The following is a 15,990-nucleotide window of genomic DNA, read 5'->3' on the forward strand; positions in this document are numbered from 1 at the left end:
GTCAGCTGCATGGGAGGGCTGCAGATTCCATTGCATGGGCAACATTGGTCTCATGAATTCTCAGCCCTGGCTGCTGGAACTTTACACTCTTTTTCTACTGTAAGCTCTCAAAGGCAGGAAACAATGGTTGTCTTTTCACATTTGTCATCCTAAAGCGTTTTTTCAAAGTAGCGATTAAGGTGCTCTGGCAAAGGTGTTCATAAAGCATCAGGGAGTTTGTGTCACTAGCAGCCTTATCCTCAACTTTGGAGCAAGAGAGGCCAGCTGTGAGCCTCCCGCGTCACAACAGCTGGTGACATAGAGGTCAGCACATGGCTGTCCCAGGTGGAGGCAGGCTTCAGGGAGGTTAAGCATCAGCCTGAGGTTTTGCAGCTCGTGGTGGCAGAGCACAGATTTGGACTGACCTCTGAGCCTGCCCCTTTCTGCTCCAGCATTCTGCCTCTGGAGAACCAGATAACTTTGTTCCAGTCTCTAGGAAGGGTTCATGATGTAGCCTGGATGCTGTCATAGTTAGGGTGCCTTGTTCCCCTGGGCCCCACTCTTCCTCATTACAACCCTCCTCCCACGCTGGTCAGTGAACGCCCTGCACCCGCCTCCCGGCCCCCCAGCCCTTCCCGGGTATTTGGTCTTTCTCAGACACCTGGCCTCTGCCTTTCCTCCTCACCACCACCCCTCCCCTCTAACTCCCTCTCCCCGCTCCCCGCCCTGTGGGCACCATGCAACACAACAGTTAACTTTGCCAAAGGTCACTCTTTGCCCTTGCTGTTTATTCTTGCCAGTTGGCTGAACGTTTGAAAGAGCTTGAGATACTAACGAGCACCCCCGATTCTAGGGAGGAAGTGAGGTTTCTTGATCTGCCCAGAGAGCTGCAGCTGAAGCCACTGTTTGCCACAGGCTATCCGCTGAGCACCTCTGGGCTCTGAGGGTACGGCGGAGGTGGGCAGGGCCGAGGAGTCCTGCTCCGCTCCTCCGGGGGGCGGCGGTGCGCCCCTGAAGCAGGCCGTGCGAGCCGCTGGGGGTAAGGGCTGCGCGGGCCCCGGCGCGTGCTCTGAGCTCTGCCTGTTTTTGGTCTTCCAGTCCACAGCCGCCACAGCCCCAGGTCCCCGAGACTCCCTGGGCAGATGAGGGCGGCTCCGTTTATCACCTGACCGATGAAGACTTTGACCAGTTTGTGAAGGAACACTCCTCTGTGCTCGTCCTGTTCCACGCCCCATGTGAGTGGAACCTTGCTCCTCTCTGCCACAGCCTCTCTCCCTTGGGCGCTGCAGGGCGGGCGCCGCTCTGAGCCTTTAGATATTACCTAGGACAGCAGTCATCCCTCAGCTTACAGGTGGGGAAACTGAGGCCCCAAGAGGGCCCGAATCTTGCCCAGTAGTTGAAAGGGCACAGTGAGGCCAGGGCTGGAGCCTCAGACCCCGCAGCATCTAGAACAGCTTCTTTCTGCTTCAGCTGGCGTCCATCACAGCCTGAAGCAGCCTTTGTGGATCAAGGAAGGAAAACATGTGAATGCTGTAAAATGTGTTTGCAGTATTGGCTGAAAAGCCCTGTAGCTCAGGAGTTTTCTAGGCCAGTGTCCTCCCCGTTCCCTTGGAGAATGAAAAATTGATTGTAATTCGTTTCTGAGAGGGAGAAGGCTGCTTCTGGAAAGGTGAGCAAGGGGATGACAGCCTCTGGGCACAGAGTTCCAGGGAGCAGCTCCTGGGGAAGGTGGGCCCATCCTGATGGGTGAAGAAGGTGGGTCCCCAGCACCCTGGGACAGAGTGCATGTGTGTGGGGTGCTCCTCTCTCATAGCTTCTTGCCAGCTCTTGGGCCCAGTGATGGTGGGTAAGAGGGAAAAAAAGCAAAAAGAACTACTTCATGGATCAGTGTCATAATTACCCAGTCTACAGAGGCATCTTTAGTGAGAGAATACTTTATTAATCATCTTTGTCATAGAGGTCCTCACGCTATTCATTGTGTATTGCCTTACGGTGGCAAAGTGGCTGCCCGCAGGGTCATCTCCTTTTATCTTACCCACAGTGCTGCAAAGCGAATATGATTAGCCCCACTTTACAGACAAGGAGACTATTGCACGGAGAAATGGCACTGCTCTGTGAGCCCTGTACTGCTGAGCCCTGGCCTTCCCGTCTTCCGCTTCCCCTGTAGTATCACATGGGTTTGGTTAATCAGGAATTGTTCATATACAGACCACTACTGGGGATTTCCCCAAGTCCTCCTTTCTTATAAGTGCCAAATTCTTAAGAGAATCCAAAGGAAAATTATTTTTGGCCTTTCTTCTTCTGAATTTCTATAAAAATGCCCCCAAAAAACCTTAAAAAACCCCCAAAACACGAAGTTTCAAAGGGTCTCCTAATTAGGGGCAATGACAGAGAGGGCCTTAGGAGCACATCACGCCCAGCCCTGCAAGGGCTCTGTGAGGGCATCCCTGTGGTTGAAGGTACCTGATGAATGCCCGCCGGGCAGCACTGCAGTGCTCTCCCTGCTGAGGTGTGCTCTCCCGGCCAGTCTCAGAGTTGCTGATGGAAGCAAGTCTTGCAGGGAGTCATCCTGCATCCAGAGCTGAACTCACCCTGCCTGCGTCCCTGTCCCAGCAGTAGAAGGAGATACCAGCTCACTGTTTTCAGTTCCCCCCTGGGAACTTCCCTGCTGTGTGTCAGTACTTCCAGTCTGTGTCGAGAGAGCCGTCTGGCTCCTGGAAGAGCGCAGAGTGGTTTGAGCAGTGCTTTGTGGTTTATGCATCACAGCATGAAGAGTACGTATCCCCTTTGATGAATCCTAACAACATGTACCTGATAGATTGGAATTGTTTAATAATTGTTTATTAAGCCCTTTCTTTATAGAACCCTGGTTGCAAACTGGAAAAATTTTTGTCTGTGTTCTTCTTGTACTCTTAGGTTGTAAGCAATCCATTGTAGTACCTGATGCTTGCAGGGTCTGGGCCCCAGAGCCTGGCTATAAATTTTTCCCTGCCCCCTCCCCTTATAATGCACCCTCCTCGCTCTCTGAACCAGAATGATCATCACTCCCCCAATCCAAGTCACCTATGGGTATAGAGTAAGGGCTTAATGAATGAGAAAACGAACAAATGAGGTTGTTGAGAGCTAAATTAGAGAATGAGAACTAGAAACCAGATGGCAGCTTTTGTTTTCCCCATTAGTCATTGTTAATGAGTACACTACCCTTGTTGAGAGGGTTCCGATTCAAATTTAGCAAATGGAAATATCTGAGGCTTCTGTTGGTGGATGTCTGCCTGTTAGGGACCCTGCATTCTCTGATGAGGTGTCTGTCAGCCCCCCGGCTTTGTGTGTGTGTGTGTGTGTGTGTGTGTGTGTGTGTGTGTGTGTGTATGTATGTATTTCTGCTGGACTGGCAGAGTGAGAGGGGATCCGGGCAAAAGCCCGAGGTGAAGCTCCCTGAAGAACTGCCTGTTTAAGTTCCCATCCGATGGGAGTGGCTCTGCATTAACTAATCTCTCTACACAGTCCTCCTCCTTTATCCAGGAGCGTGGGCTTTAGAAGGGATGGACTGTACATGGTTTAGAGATGAATCTGAGCCCAGGAGGGGTGAACTGACAACAGGGCCCTCTTAGCTGCCTAGCTGGGCATCTCGTGCCGGAGTGCTCCCGAGAACCCACACTGATCAGGAAACCACTTTTGTGGTGTTTGAGGGACCTAGAGAAAAGGACACATGTCAGGAGGCCAGAGACTGGCAGTGCTGGCTCATGTTTCCCAAGCGAATAAAATGTGAATTCCAGAAATTACAGTGTTAAAGGTGCCGATCCCAGACCAAATAGGGAGTGGTTAAGAAACAGACCATTTTGGAGACCTAGGGAAACAAGTTGGGGTCTATCAACATAGAAGACCATAGATTCTACTAAGGATTGCCACATGTGTGTGGTTTGTTTCTTGGGATAGGATTGCTAAGTTGATGAATTAGTGTGTCTTTCTTTTATCAAAAATGAGTTGTTGTTTTCCTAAGTGCAGTAGGGAGAACCGGGCAGGATGAGGCCACCATGAGGGGACCTCCCCTTGGTGCTCTGTGACTGTGAGTGTGGCCTGGTTCTGTCTAGAGGGTGGTAATTGTTTTTTTATAAGCAGTTTTGTTGAAACTGTAAAAAACAAGGCAAACTTTCAAATCTGCAAGGGTTAGAGTTGGAAAAAGGAAGCTAGTTAAAATATCGAACAATTGTATTAAGATTTTAAAAGATCCCCACAGATTGAAATAGTGGAGCTCAAACTAAAAAGCTGAATTTATCTTGATGACTTTTTGATAATTAAAAAGGAGTGGGTGTATGTTTTATAAAGGGAAAATACAGAGAAGAGGATTAACATCATTCCTGATACTCCCAGAAAGAGCCATGGTCTCTCTTTGCAGTGTGATTTCTGTACACAGGAAGTGCTCAGTGTTCGTTTCTTTCCGGGTCCCACTTGCCTGGAACCGTCTTTGGGTGCCTTCGGAGGAGCCGCACTCCTCGGTTCTTGGCAGGAAGGGCACCTGGGCAGCTGGTTGCTGCATATTAGTAAACATCTCCATTGGCCCCCTGCTTCTTTACCCTCTCTTCCAGCTTTCCTGCTACTTGAATTCCCACCTCAGCCTTTCCTCCCTTCCCCTCCCAGCTGGAGTCCCTTAGAAACCCCACACAGATTCTTCTGCAGCCTGTACTCCTGACGCGTGAGTTGTCATTGAACCAATAAGCTCAGCCCCCCAGCACAGTGCGGGGCCCTCCACGTACGTGAGCTCCAGTCCCCGCCCCGCTCACACCAAGCGAGCAGGGGGAGCCGAGATGCGCAAGCAGGTGTGCCCTCCAGAGCCCACTGCCCGGGATCCTGGGCCTCCTGGGAAGGACAGTGTGATGCGAGCAGTGGCCTCCTCCAGGGGCGTGAGCACCATGCGGTGCGAGGGCAGAGCCCGGGCCCCTCTGCCGTCCATCTGGCCCTCGGCACGGGGCCCTGAGTGGATGGGGGAGGCCGCAGCACCAGGCCTGGCCCCCTGATCCCACAGAGCACTAAGCGGTGTCCGAAGAGGGCGAGGCAGCAGGACACCAGCGGCCACCGCCCCATGGTGGCTTTTGTTTCTTTCCGTAGCGTTCTGAACGAGAAGAGTCACTGTACGTTGTTACTCGTCTTCTCTTGTCACTGTCCGTTTTGCTGCAGTAATGTCTACCTGCTCCTCCCTCTCCGTGTACCTGCAGCCCTGCGTTAGGCCGGGGAAGGACATGATGCTGTAATGACCCCCCCTGAGTGAGTGTCACTCACATGGGGAGGTAGAAGGGACAAAGTGGGGCTCCCAGGAAGGGGGACCCTGAGGAAGCAGCCTGTCTCTCCCATGCAGGTGCTGACGGGGCAGACAGGGGCCTAAGAAGAAGCTGCTGGGGCACCAGGGCACCCCTGCTGCCCCTTCCCCAGGCCTACGGCGGCCCGTCCACAGCTCTGCCCCTTTCCTTGGCAATGGGCCGCCTGGGATGAGATGTTTCCTTTGCCATAACTCCCAGCAGCAGGTGTGTGCTGGAGGCCGCAGGGCCTGGCCTGCCTTCCAGGGCTGGGCTGCCTCTCTGGATTCGGCAGCAGGTCCCTGTCACACTCCAGAATTTCTGCTTCTTACTTCATTTATGTCTTATTCCCAAGTAATATGTGATCTCTGTAGAAAATGTAGACGGTACAGAGAAATATAAATGATTAAGGAAAAAAACTACCTAGAATCCCATAGGTAGGAACCACTTTCCATTTTTTGTCATCATTCTTTCTAGTTGCATTTTCTTTTATTTTTCCCTTTTTTTGTTTGTTTGTTTTTTTATAAATTTATTTATTTATTTATTTATTTTTGGGTGTGTTGGGTCTTTGTTTCTGTGCGAGGGCTTTCTCTAGGTGCGGCAAGTGGGGGCCACTCTTCATTGCGGTGTGCGGGCCTCTCACTGTCGCGGCCTCTCTTGTTGCAGAGCACAGGCTCCAGACGCACAGGCTCAGTAGTTGTGGCTCACGGGCCTAGTTGCTCCACGGCATGTGGGATCTTCCCAGACCAGGGCTCGAACCCGTGTCACCTACATTGACAGGCAGATTCTCAACCACTGCGCCACCAGGGAAGCCCTTTCCCTCGTTTTTAACTTTTATTTTTTTAAATTACCATAAAGTTAAATTGATTTGTTTTCCTAACACGTGTAGATTTGTGTAACCATCTTGCTGTAAAACACCTTTGTGCTACCACTTTTAATTTTTAATTACACAAATAATTTAAGAACAATATTAACAACATTCCTGTATCAGCTGTCTACATTCTTGCTAAAAAGGGCAAAGGGGCAAGTTATCCACAGCTCCCTGGCTTCCAGGGGAGGTGAGCATCTTTTCATGTGGTAATCAGCCTTCCATGTTTCTTCTGTGAACCAACTGTTCATTCCCTTTGCCCATTTTTCTACTGGGTTGTCTTTTTCTTCTTGACCTAGAGCTCCATACTTATGGATATTAATCTTTATCTGTTTTCTGTGTTCAGGTGTTCTCCTTTAGTCTGTTGCTTACTTTAACTTTCTTTATGCTGCCTTTCAGTGTACAAAAGCATTACATTTTCGGGACTTCCCTGGCGGTCCAGTGGTTGAGACTTCACCTTCCAATGCAGGGGTGTGCGGGTTCGAGCCCTGGTCGGGGAGCTAAGATCCCGTGTGCCTCGTGGCCAAAAAACCAAAAACATAAAACCGAAACAATATTGTAACAAATTCAATAAAGACTTTAAAAATGGACCACATCAAAAAAAAAAAAAACTTAAAAAAAAAAAAGAGCACTACATTTTTGTAGTCAAATAAAAGCTAGAATGTTTATTGAGCACTTGCTGTGGATCAGGCATTGTTGGAAGCACTTTCCATATATTAACTCGTTTAATCTTCACAGCAAATCCTGTGAAGTGGATATCGTGATTATCCCCATTTTACAGGTTAGGAAAGGGAGGCACCAAGAGGTTGAGAAGGTTGCGAAAGGTCACATAGCCAAAAAGGTAGAGCCAGGATTAAAACCCAAGTTCTAGAGGCCACAGCCTCATCACCAAGCCCTCTGCGAGGCTGCCTTTTCCCATCCTGACATCCGGGATATAAAAATAGTGCCCTGCATTTTGTGATAATATTTTTGTTTTTCTCATTTTGTTTAATTCATCTGGATTTTTCATTTGTTTGTTGTGCCACGTGGGAGGAAGGGATTTCATTTTATTCGTTAAGTTCTTTTTTCCATGCTTTTTCCTTTACATTTTTCTTAACATTATCTTGTAAGTATTTTCTTATGTTATTAAAAATGCTTATTTGTACATACTTTTTGTGGTCACATAATATTCCATTATATAATGGCACCATAAATTACCTAACCAGCACCATAATGTTGAAGGTTTGAGTTGTTTACTGTATTTCCCCACTATAAGTCAGGCCGCAGAGAGCATTTTCATGCATAAATATTTGTCCACATGTCAGATTATTTCCTTAGGATAGAAGCCTGGAAGAAAAAATTTTAAAGCTTGTTATCTACATTTTACACTAACGTAAAGGAAGAAAAAAAATCCCAACTTTCTCTTTGTGCAAGAAGAGGGCTGCGTGGTAGATGAGGCATTCATCAGTGTGTGTCTGCCCCAGAGTGTCTGAGTGTCTACAAGTCCGCTTTGGTGCGTATACAACGGGAAGCCTCGAAAGAGCCCAGAGGTTTCTGGGGGGCCCATCACAATGTTACAGCATCATTGTTTCTGCTAGCATCTGTAGGAGCCCCACCTCCCTGGCACGCCCAAGCCAAGGTCCAGGCAAGGCAGCAGGAATGTGGGTAGGAAAATCCAGGCTCCTCTTGAGGACCAGGTACTAGGGAGCTTTCCAGAGTAATCTGGTCTCCTGGAAAATTCTGGTTCCAGGAGCCAGGAGAGTCTCCATAGCTGGCCTGCAATAAAATCATAGGTGTAACTGAAGTTAACGGAATCCAGAGGAATCTGAAGGTTTGGGATTGACGGGAGGCCAACATTCCCACAGCCAGAAAAGAGTGTGGTCAAGGAACTGACGGGCAGCCTCTTTGCCAGGTCATGAAAGTCAGTGTAAGTGCACTTACACAGCTGATAAAAACCCAACAGGGAAGTTTGGCAGTAAAACTTAATGGCCCATCAAATCACAATCAGGACAGTAAAACGCAGTGGGCTGGAGTCCTGCTCCTGCTTCTGACTGTCCTCCTCTGGCTCTCCTGCAGCCCACACTGCCAGGACAGCCTGAAGGCCAGGCCCGGAGGCTGGGGTCAAGGCAGTCACTGCTCGTGACCCACAGTTCCCCAGGACAGGCGGGTGCCAGCGAGGGAGACGCTTGCTCCGCCAGACCTCTCTCCTCCTTGGGGCCTGGCTGGTCTCCTCGTCATAAACTCTGTTTACAGAGGTTTATTGCTTAGCCTTAGTATCTTGTCTAGGGAGCAGAGGGAATTGATGTTAGTAGTGAAAACCGTAACGCTATCAAGAGAACTCTTGGGAATATATGGGTAACTTCAGAACAACATCCAGAGATGTTGGAGATTTCCAAAGATGTTTTCCAGACCTAGTAAGGAGCAGGGGAAGTGTATAAATGGTGGTGTGGAGAGGAGGGTATGCACATAGTAACTGGCTTGGCTGCTAGTTTTACTAAGTAGAGGTGTTTAGTTAAACTAGCAACTATTTGGTGTGACTTTTGCCCCAAAAGGATTTAGTTCAGTTAAACCTTGTGTGCACAGGTATAACCTGAACAACACAGCCATGAGGTTCATTCATTCACAAAGTGTATGGGATGCCATCCTCAGTACCAGGGATGAGGTGGTGAGTGAGACGGACATCCAAGCCTATAGAGAGCTTACATCCACTTGGGGGATTGGAAGTTTCAAGTAAGCAGATTACTCCAGCTGTTTTGAGTACAGTCAAGAAAAAAAGCAGGCTGTTGGAAGTGAGTGTGATGGGTTGAGGCTTCTTGGGGTTAGGTGGTCAGGTGGTCAGGGAATTTCTCTGAAGAAGTGAAATTTGAACTAAAGCCTGCATGATGTGAAGTGATCAGCCACACAGAGACCTGAGGGAAGATCGTGTTCCAGGCAAACAGCCCAATAAGAGCCATGGGGGTAGAAATGAGCTTGGTGAGATAGGAAAGCAGAAAGAGGCCACAGGCTGCAGAGTAGAGGACAGGAGGGAGATGGCCTGAGTTGAGGTTGGAGGGTAGGAAAGTCCGATGGTGTGGGACTTGTGGCTGTGAGAAGGAGTTTGGATTTCGACCCACTTGTGATGGGAGCCATTGGAAAGTTTTGACCAAGGGAATTTGATATGATTTATGATTTGAAGAGATGCCCTGGCCGCCCCGAAATACCAAGAGACAGCAATATAATAGTCTCAGGGCACTACAAAATGAAATGCCATAGGAGGATATGAATAAGATGTCTTTTGTGAGTAGAAGAGAAATAGGTGGTTCGGTGGGGCTGGAGTGAACTGGAGACTCAAAGTAGGGGCCAGAGCCCAGGTGGACACTCCGCATGGAGAGGTCTCATCCATCAGGGCAGGGGCTGTGATGAAGTGAGCTGGGTGCTGGGGGACAGAACTTCAGGGAAAAGTCACAGCTCCAGCCAGAAGATCCACCTTCTAATCCCATCTTGTTTAACAGTGGCCCTGGGATCCCCAGTTTATCACTATCTCCCAGAGCCGTCATTTCTGATGATCCCTGCCCTGGGTCTCGTGGGGCTGCTGAGATAGTGTGTGGAAGGCCAGTGCAGAGAGCGAGTGCTTTTATTACTTGGCAGAGTCCTGGGAGATGGGGCCAGAGGTTCAGAAGAGAGCTGTGAGTACAAGCCAAAGAATCTGGCGCTTCCTGGCATGTCCTCCAGCCACCCCTCCTGTGTCCAGTGCAGACATCGTGGGTCGATCACAGCTGTTCTTCCCAGTGAGCCAATTCTCTGTCTTAAGAGTCCATCTCCGGCCCGCCACTGATAGAAGCTGGCAGGCGATGTGGAGTCTATTTGCTTCCCCAGCGGGCAGTGGCATCAAAGGGCTGAGCCTGGCAAAGGTATGAAGGTGAACTCTCTCATCTTCAGGGGTCCTTCCTCATTGACTGGGACATTTTGGAAAGAAACAGTCGTTTTCTATGAGTGGCTTTGTCTTTTTTTGTCTTCTTTCCCCCCGCTCCCACCCAGTCCCACCACCCACCTTGACCGTGGGGCCTGCTAGCACTGGCCTGACAGCACCAATCATAACCTGGTAGAGGAGAGGGTGGTCAGGGGAGCATCCCCTTCCTGCCCCTTCTGCCTGCCATGGAGACCACTTGGAGCCTGAAGCCCGGGTCTCCTGAGGCCTGCCCGGGCGTCCTCCCTTGTGCTCTGCTGGGCTGAGTGGCTCTCACTCAGGCCGCTCACTTCCCACTCTCCAGGGGAGACCGAACTCTTGGGTGACAGACCCTCCATCAGCAGGAGAGCCTCTGAGCTTCCTTTTCTCCGTGTCTCTTCATGCAGGGTGAGCTCCCTCTGCCCCTGTCAGGGGAGGTCAGCCTGGGAGCGGGAGAATGGGGAGGTCACCTCGGGGCAGGGTGCAGGGAGCGGTCAGCCTGGAGGCAGGCCTTGGGGGGTTCCTTTGAGAGTTGTAGAGCCTCCTGACTGTAAGCCCCAAAGAGTGATTTATTCTTTTTATTTTAGTGAAAATCAAAAAAAAAAAAAAAGTTTAAGTCTTAATATATGTCATGTTAAGTCAGTAGAATCCTCCTTAGGATATCCGATTTACTCCAGGCATGCGGACCTTCGTGGAAGGATACCTGAGCCTGGACACCTGTGGGGACAGCTTGTTGTTCTTCTACGGCCCCCCGCCGGGAAAGTGACTGCCTCGCAGTCAGCCCTTCGTTGCCTTGGCCTCTTAACCAGGGGTCTATGAGCCGGTCAGGGCATTCGGAGCCCTCTGAAGTTATTCATAAGTGTGGAACATATATGCATCAATACGGGAGAAGTGGGAGAGAAGCTTAAATTCTCAACAATGTCAGTGACCCAGAAAAGCCCAGAGTCTGCCCCGAGCTGAGGAGGATGCTCTCCCTTTGGCTGTTGTGGGCGGCTGCTGCCTGCAGGGAGAGAGGCCCGCTGGGAGTCCCGAGCTGGACCGTGGTCTGTGTGCTTTCCATCTGGGGCACGGCTCAGTGAAATAGAAATAGCACTGCGTGCTCTACATGCTTCAGGTACATCCTGTTAAATGGGCTTTTGTGGTCACTCTCGAGACTCTGCATAGAATCTGTGTATAAGGTTGGTTCTGTGGGGAAATCACATTTTCAGTTCCAAACAAACAATTTACCAAAACAAAACAAAAAATGCTTTTGTAACTCAGTTGTTTAGAAAGTGCAAATGGGTTGTGATAACACTAAGTGTTCATTTCTGGAAAATAATGTTCTTACATTTTAATATCATGATGTCTTTGATACCTGTATGGTTCTTGGGGGTCCCAAGTGGGCTCTAGTCAGACCATGAGCCCACAGGTGTCCCTCCCCCTTGCTTGGGCCCATTTGAGAAGGACCAACATGTTGGTATGGCTGAGAATTGTAGCCACTCCCTGGGCTGGATTCCATCAGTGAGTTTCCTCCACCGAGTCATCTCATGGCTCCCCCAGAGCACTCTGTCCAGAGGAGGGCTTGACAACACTGGCCTGGGTTTTCTGTTATCAGCGTGTGTGTGTGTGTTGAGGGGGGCAGTTAGGGTAGCCACTGTGGGGCCCCCTGTCCCTGGGAGGAACAAGTTGAGAATGGACTAAGGAAGTTGGAACAGGCAGGAATGGAACGGACCTGTTTGTGTCTCAGTGCCATGTGGAGCTGAGCTCTGCAGGAATGACCTTGGAGGAGAGAGGAACTTTTGTCCCAGCCAAGTGCTCAGATGGAGGCAGGAAAACTGTTTACATGGCTCAGTGGCTCCTGGAGGGTGTGGGAGGTCTTCTCTGATAATACTGGCTCCTGGAGGGTGTGTGTCTGTCTTCCTTCCTTTGTTTCTTTCTCTTTTTGGTCCAGATTCTTTTTTTTTTAATTAAAGTATAGTTGATTTACAATATTATATTAGTTTCAGGTATACAACATAGTGATTCAATATTTTTATAGATTGTACTCCATTTAAAGCTATTACAAAACAATGGCTATATTTCCCTGTGCTGTATCCTTTTTGCTTATTTATTATATACATAGTAGTTTGTATCTCTTCATCCCATACCCCTGTCTTGCTCCTTCCCGCTTCGCTCTCTCCACTGGTAACCACCAGTTTGTGCTCTATATCTGTGAGTCTGTTACTGTTTTGTTATATACATTTGCTTGTTTTATTCTTTTAGATTCCACATGTAAGTGATAACATAGAGTATTTGTCTGTCTCTGTCTGACTTATTTCACTAAGCTTAATACCCTCTAGGTCCATCCACATTGTTACAAATGGCAGAATTTTATTATTTTTTATGATGGGGTAATATAGCATTGTATATATGTATCTATCTTCTTTATCCATTCATCTGTTCATGGACACTTAGGTTGTTTCTGTGTCTTGGCAGTTGTAAATAATGCTTCTATGAACATTGGGGTGTATGTATCCTTTCAAATTAGTGTTTTTGTTTCTTTCAAATATATACCCAGGAGTGGAATTTCTGGGTCCTATGGTAATTCTATTTTAGTTTTTTGAGGAACCTCCATACTGTTTTCCATAGTGGCTGCACCAATTTACGTTCCCACCAACAGTGTACCAGGTTTCCCTTTTCTCCACATCCTTGTCAACATTTTTTATTTGTAGACTTTGATGAGAGCCATTCTGAAAGGTGTGAGGTGATAACTCATTGTGGTTTTGATTTGCATTTCTCTGATGATTAGCGATGTCTTTGGGAAAATGTCTGTTCAGGTCTTTTGCCCATTTTTTAATCAGGTTGTTTTTTTGTTAGGGGTTTTTTTTGGGTTTTTTGTTTTTGTTTTTTTGGGGTTTTTTTTTTTTTTTTTTAATTAATTAATTTATTTATTTATGGCTGTGTTGGGTCTTCGTTTCTGTGCGAGGGCTCTCTCTAGTTGTGGCAAGCGGGGGCCACTCTTCATCGCGGTGCGCGGGCCTCTCACTATTGCGGCCTCTCGTTGTGGAGCACAAGCTCCAGACGCGCAGGCTCAGTAGCTGTGGCTCACGGGCCCAGTTGCTCCACGGCATGTGGGGTCTTCCCAGACCAGGGCTCGAACCCGTGTTCCCTGCATTGGCAGGCAGATTCTCAACCACTGCGCCACCAGGGAAGCCCTTTTTGGGGTTTTTTTGATATTGAGTTGTATGAACTGTTTATGTATTTTGGATATTAACCCCTTACCAGTCATATCATTTGCAAATAGTTTCTCCTATTCAGTAGGATTTCTTTTCATTTTGTCAGTGGTTTCCTTTACCGTACAAAAGCTTTTAAGTTTACTTAGGTCCCATTTGATTATTTTTGCTTTTGTTACTTTTGCCTTAGGAGACAGATCCAAACAAATTTTGCTACAATTTGTCAGTGTTCTGCTTGTGTTCGCGTCTAGGAGTTTTACAGTTTCAGGTTCTACATTTAGATCTTGAATCTGTTTTGAGTTTATTTTCATATATGGTGTGAGAAAATGTAATTTTAATTTCATTCTTTTACATTTAGCTGTTCAGTTTTCCCTGCACCACTGCTTGAAGAGACTATCTTTCCTTCTTTGTATATTTTGCCTCCTTTGTCATAGATTAATTGACCATAAGTGTGTGGGTTTATTTCTGGGATCTCTATTCTGTTCCATTGATCCATTGTGTCTGTTTTTGTGCCAATACCATACTGTTTTGATTACTGTAGCTTTGTAGTATAGTCTGAAGTCAGAGAGAGTGATACCTCCAGCTGCTTTGTTCTTTTTCTCAAGATTACTTTGGCAATTCAGGGTCTTTTGTGGTTCCGTATAAATTTTATGATTATTTATTCTAGCTCTGTGAAAAGTGTCATGGGTATTTTGAATAGGGATTGTATTAAATCTGTATAGATTGCTTTGGGTAGTGTGGACTTTTTTTTTTTTTTTTTAATCTTTGGCTGCATTGGGTCTTCGTTGTTGTGCACAGGCCTTCTCTAGTTGCGGCAAGTGGGGGCTACTCTTCATTGCGGTGAGGAGGGCTTCTCATTGCGGTGGCTTCTTTTGTTGTGGAGCATGGGCTCTAGGCGCACAGGTTTTAGTAGTTGTGGCACGCAGGCTCAGTAGTTGTGGCTCACGGGCTCTAGAGTGTAGGCTCAGTAGTTGTGGCGCACGGGTTTAGTTGCTCCATGGCATGTGGGATCTTCCCGGACCAGGGCTCGAACCCGTGCCCCCTGCATTGGCAGGCAGATTCTTAACCTCTGCGCCACCAGGGAAGTCCCAGTGTGGACATTTTAACAATATTAATTCTTCCAGTCCACGAGCACAGGTTATCTTTCCATTTCTCTGTATCATCTTCAGTTTCCTTTATCATTGTTTTATAGTTTTCAGAATATAGGTCTTTCACCTCCTTTGTTAAGTTTATTCCTAGGTATTTTTTCCTTTTTGATGCAGTTTTTAAACAGGATTGTTTTCTTGCTTTCTTTTTCTAAGAGTTCATTATTAGTGTAAAGAAAACAACAGATTTCTGTATATTAAGCTTCTATCCTGCAACTTTACTGAATTCATTTATTAGTTCTAATAGTTTTTTGGTGGAGGTGTTAGTGTTTTCTATATATAGTATCATGTCATCTGAAAATAGTGACAATTTTATTTCCTTTCCAATTTGGATGCAATGCCTTTTATTTCTTTTTCATGTCTGATTGCTGTGGCTAGGACTTTCAATACTATGTTGAATGAAAAGGGCAAGAGTGGGCATCCTTGTCTTGTTCCTGATTTTAGAAGAAAGGCTTTCAGGGCTTCCCTGGTGGTGCAGTAGTTAAGAATCCACCTGCCAAGGCAGGGGACACGGGTTCAAGCCTTGGCCCAGGAAGATGCCACATACCGCGGAGCAGCTAAGCCCGTGTGCCACAACTACTGAGCCTGAGCTCTAGAGCCCTCAAGCCACAACTACTGAGCCCACGTGACACAGCTACTGAAGCCTGCGTGCCTAGAGCCTGTGCTCTGCAACAAGAGAAGCCACGACAGTGAGAAGCCCGTGCACCGCAATGAAGTGTAGCCCCTGCTCACCGCAACTAGAGAAAGCCCGCGCACAGCAACAAAGACCCAACACAGCCAAAAATAAATAAATAAATAAATAAATTTATAGAAGAAAGGCTTTCAGCATTTCACCATTGAATATGATGTTAGCTGTGAGTTTGTCGTGACTGACCTTTATTATGTTGAGCTGTGTTCCCTCTGTACCAACTTTGATGAGAGTTTTTGTCATGAATGTATGTTGAATTTTGTCAAATGCTTTTTCTACATCTATTGAGATGATCATGTGATTTTTATCCTTCCTTCTGTTAATGTGTTATATCATGTTGATTGATTTGCAGATAATGAACCATCCTTGCATCCCTGGAATAAATCCCACTTGATCATGGTATATGATTCTATTACAAATTCAACTTCACTACTAGTGATCAGTCTGTTCAGATTGCCTATTTCTTCCTGATTCAGTCTTGGAAGGTTGTATGTTTCTAGAAATTTGTCCATTTCTTCTAGGTTGTCCAATTTGTTGGTATATGACTGTAGTATTCTCTTATGATTTTTTGTATCTCTGATATCGGTTGTTATTTCTCCTCTTTCATTTATTTGGGTCCTCTTTTTTCCTTGATGAGCCTGGCTAAAGGTTTATCAATTCTGTTTATCTTTGCAAAAAACCAGCTCTTGGTTTCATTGATCTTTTGTATTGTTTTCTTGGTCTCTGTTTTATTTATTTCCTCCCTGATCTGTATTATTTCCTTCATTCTGCTGATCTTGGGGTTTGCTTGTTCTTTTTCTAACTCCTTTAGATGGTAGATTAGGTTGTTTATTTGAGATTTTTCTTATTTCTTGAAGAAGACCTGTATCACTATAAACCTACCTCTTAGCTGTATCCCATAGATTTTGGAAAGTTGTGTTTCCA

General features: G+C 47.1%; 1 protein-coding gene across 1 annotated transcript in view; it reads left to right on the forward strand.

The window, feature by feature from the left end:
* The window catches only part of PDIA5 (protein disulfide isomerase family A member 5), a 91,236-nt gene that overhangs the window by 58,119 nt on the left and 17,127 nt on the right, over positions 1-15,990 (forward strand). The window contains exon 11 of the mRNA XM_061194258.1: positions 1,078-1,214. Within this exon, the coding sequence (XP_061050241.1) occupies positions 1,078-1,214 (137 nt within the window). The remainder of the gene's footprint in view (positions 1-1,077; positions 1,215-15,990) is intronic.

Source organism: Eubalaena glacialis, chromosome 6 (assembly GCF_028564815.1).
Source record: "Eubalaena glacialis isolate mEubGla1 chromosome 6, mEubGla1.1.hap2.+ XY, whole genome shotgun sequence".
Taxonomy (NCBI): domain Eukaryota; kingdom Metazoa; phylum Chordata; class Mammalia; order Artiodactyla; family Balaenidae; genus Eubalaena; species Eubalaena glacialis.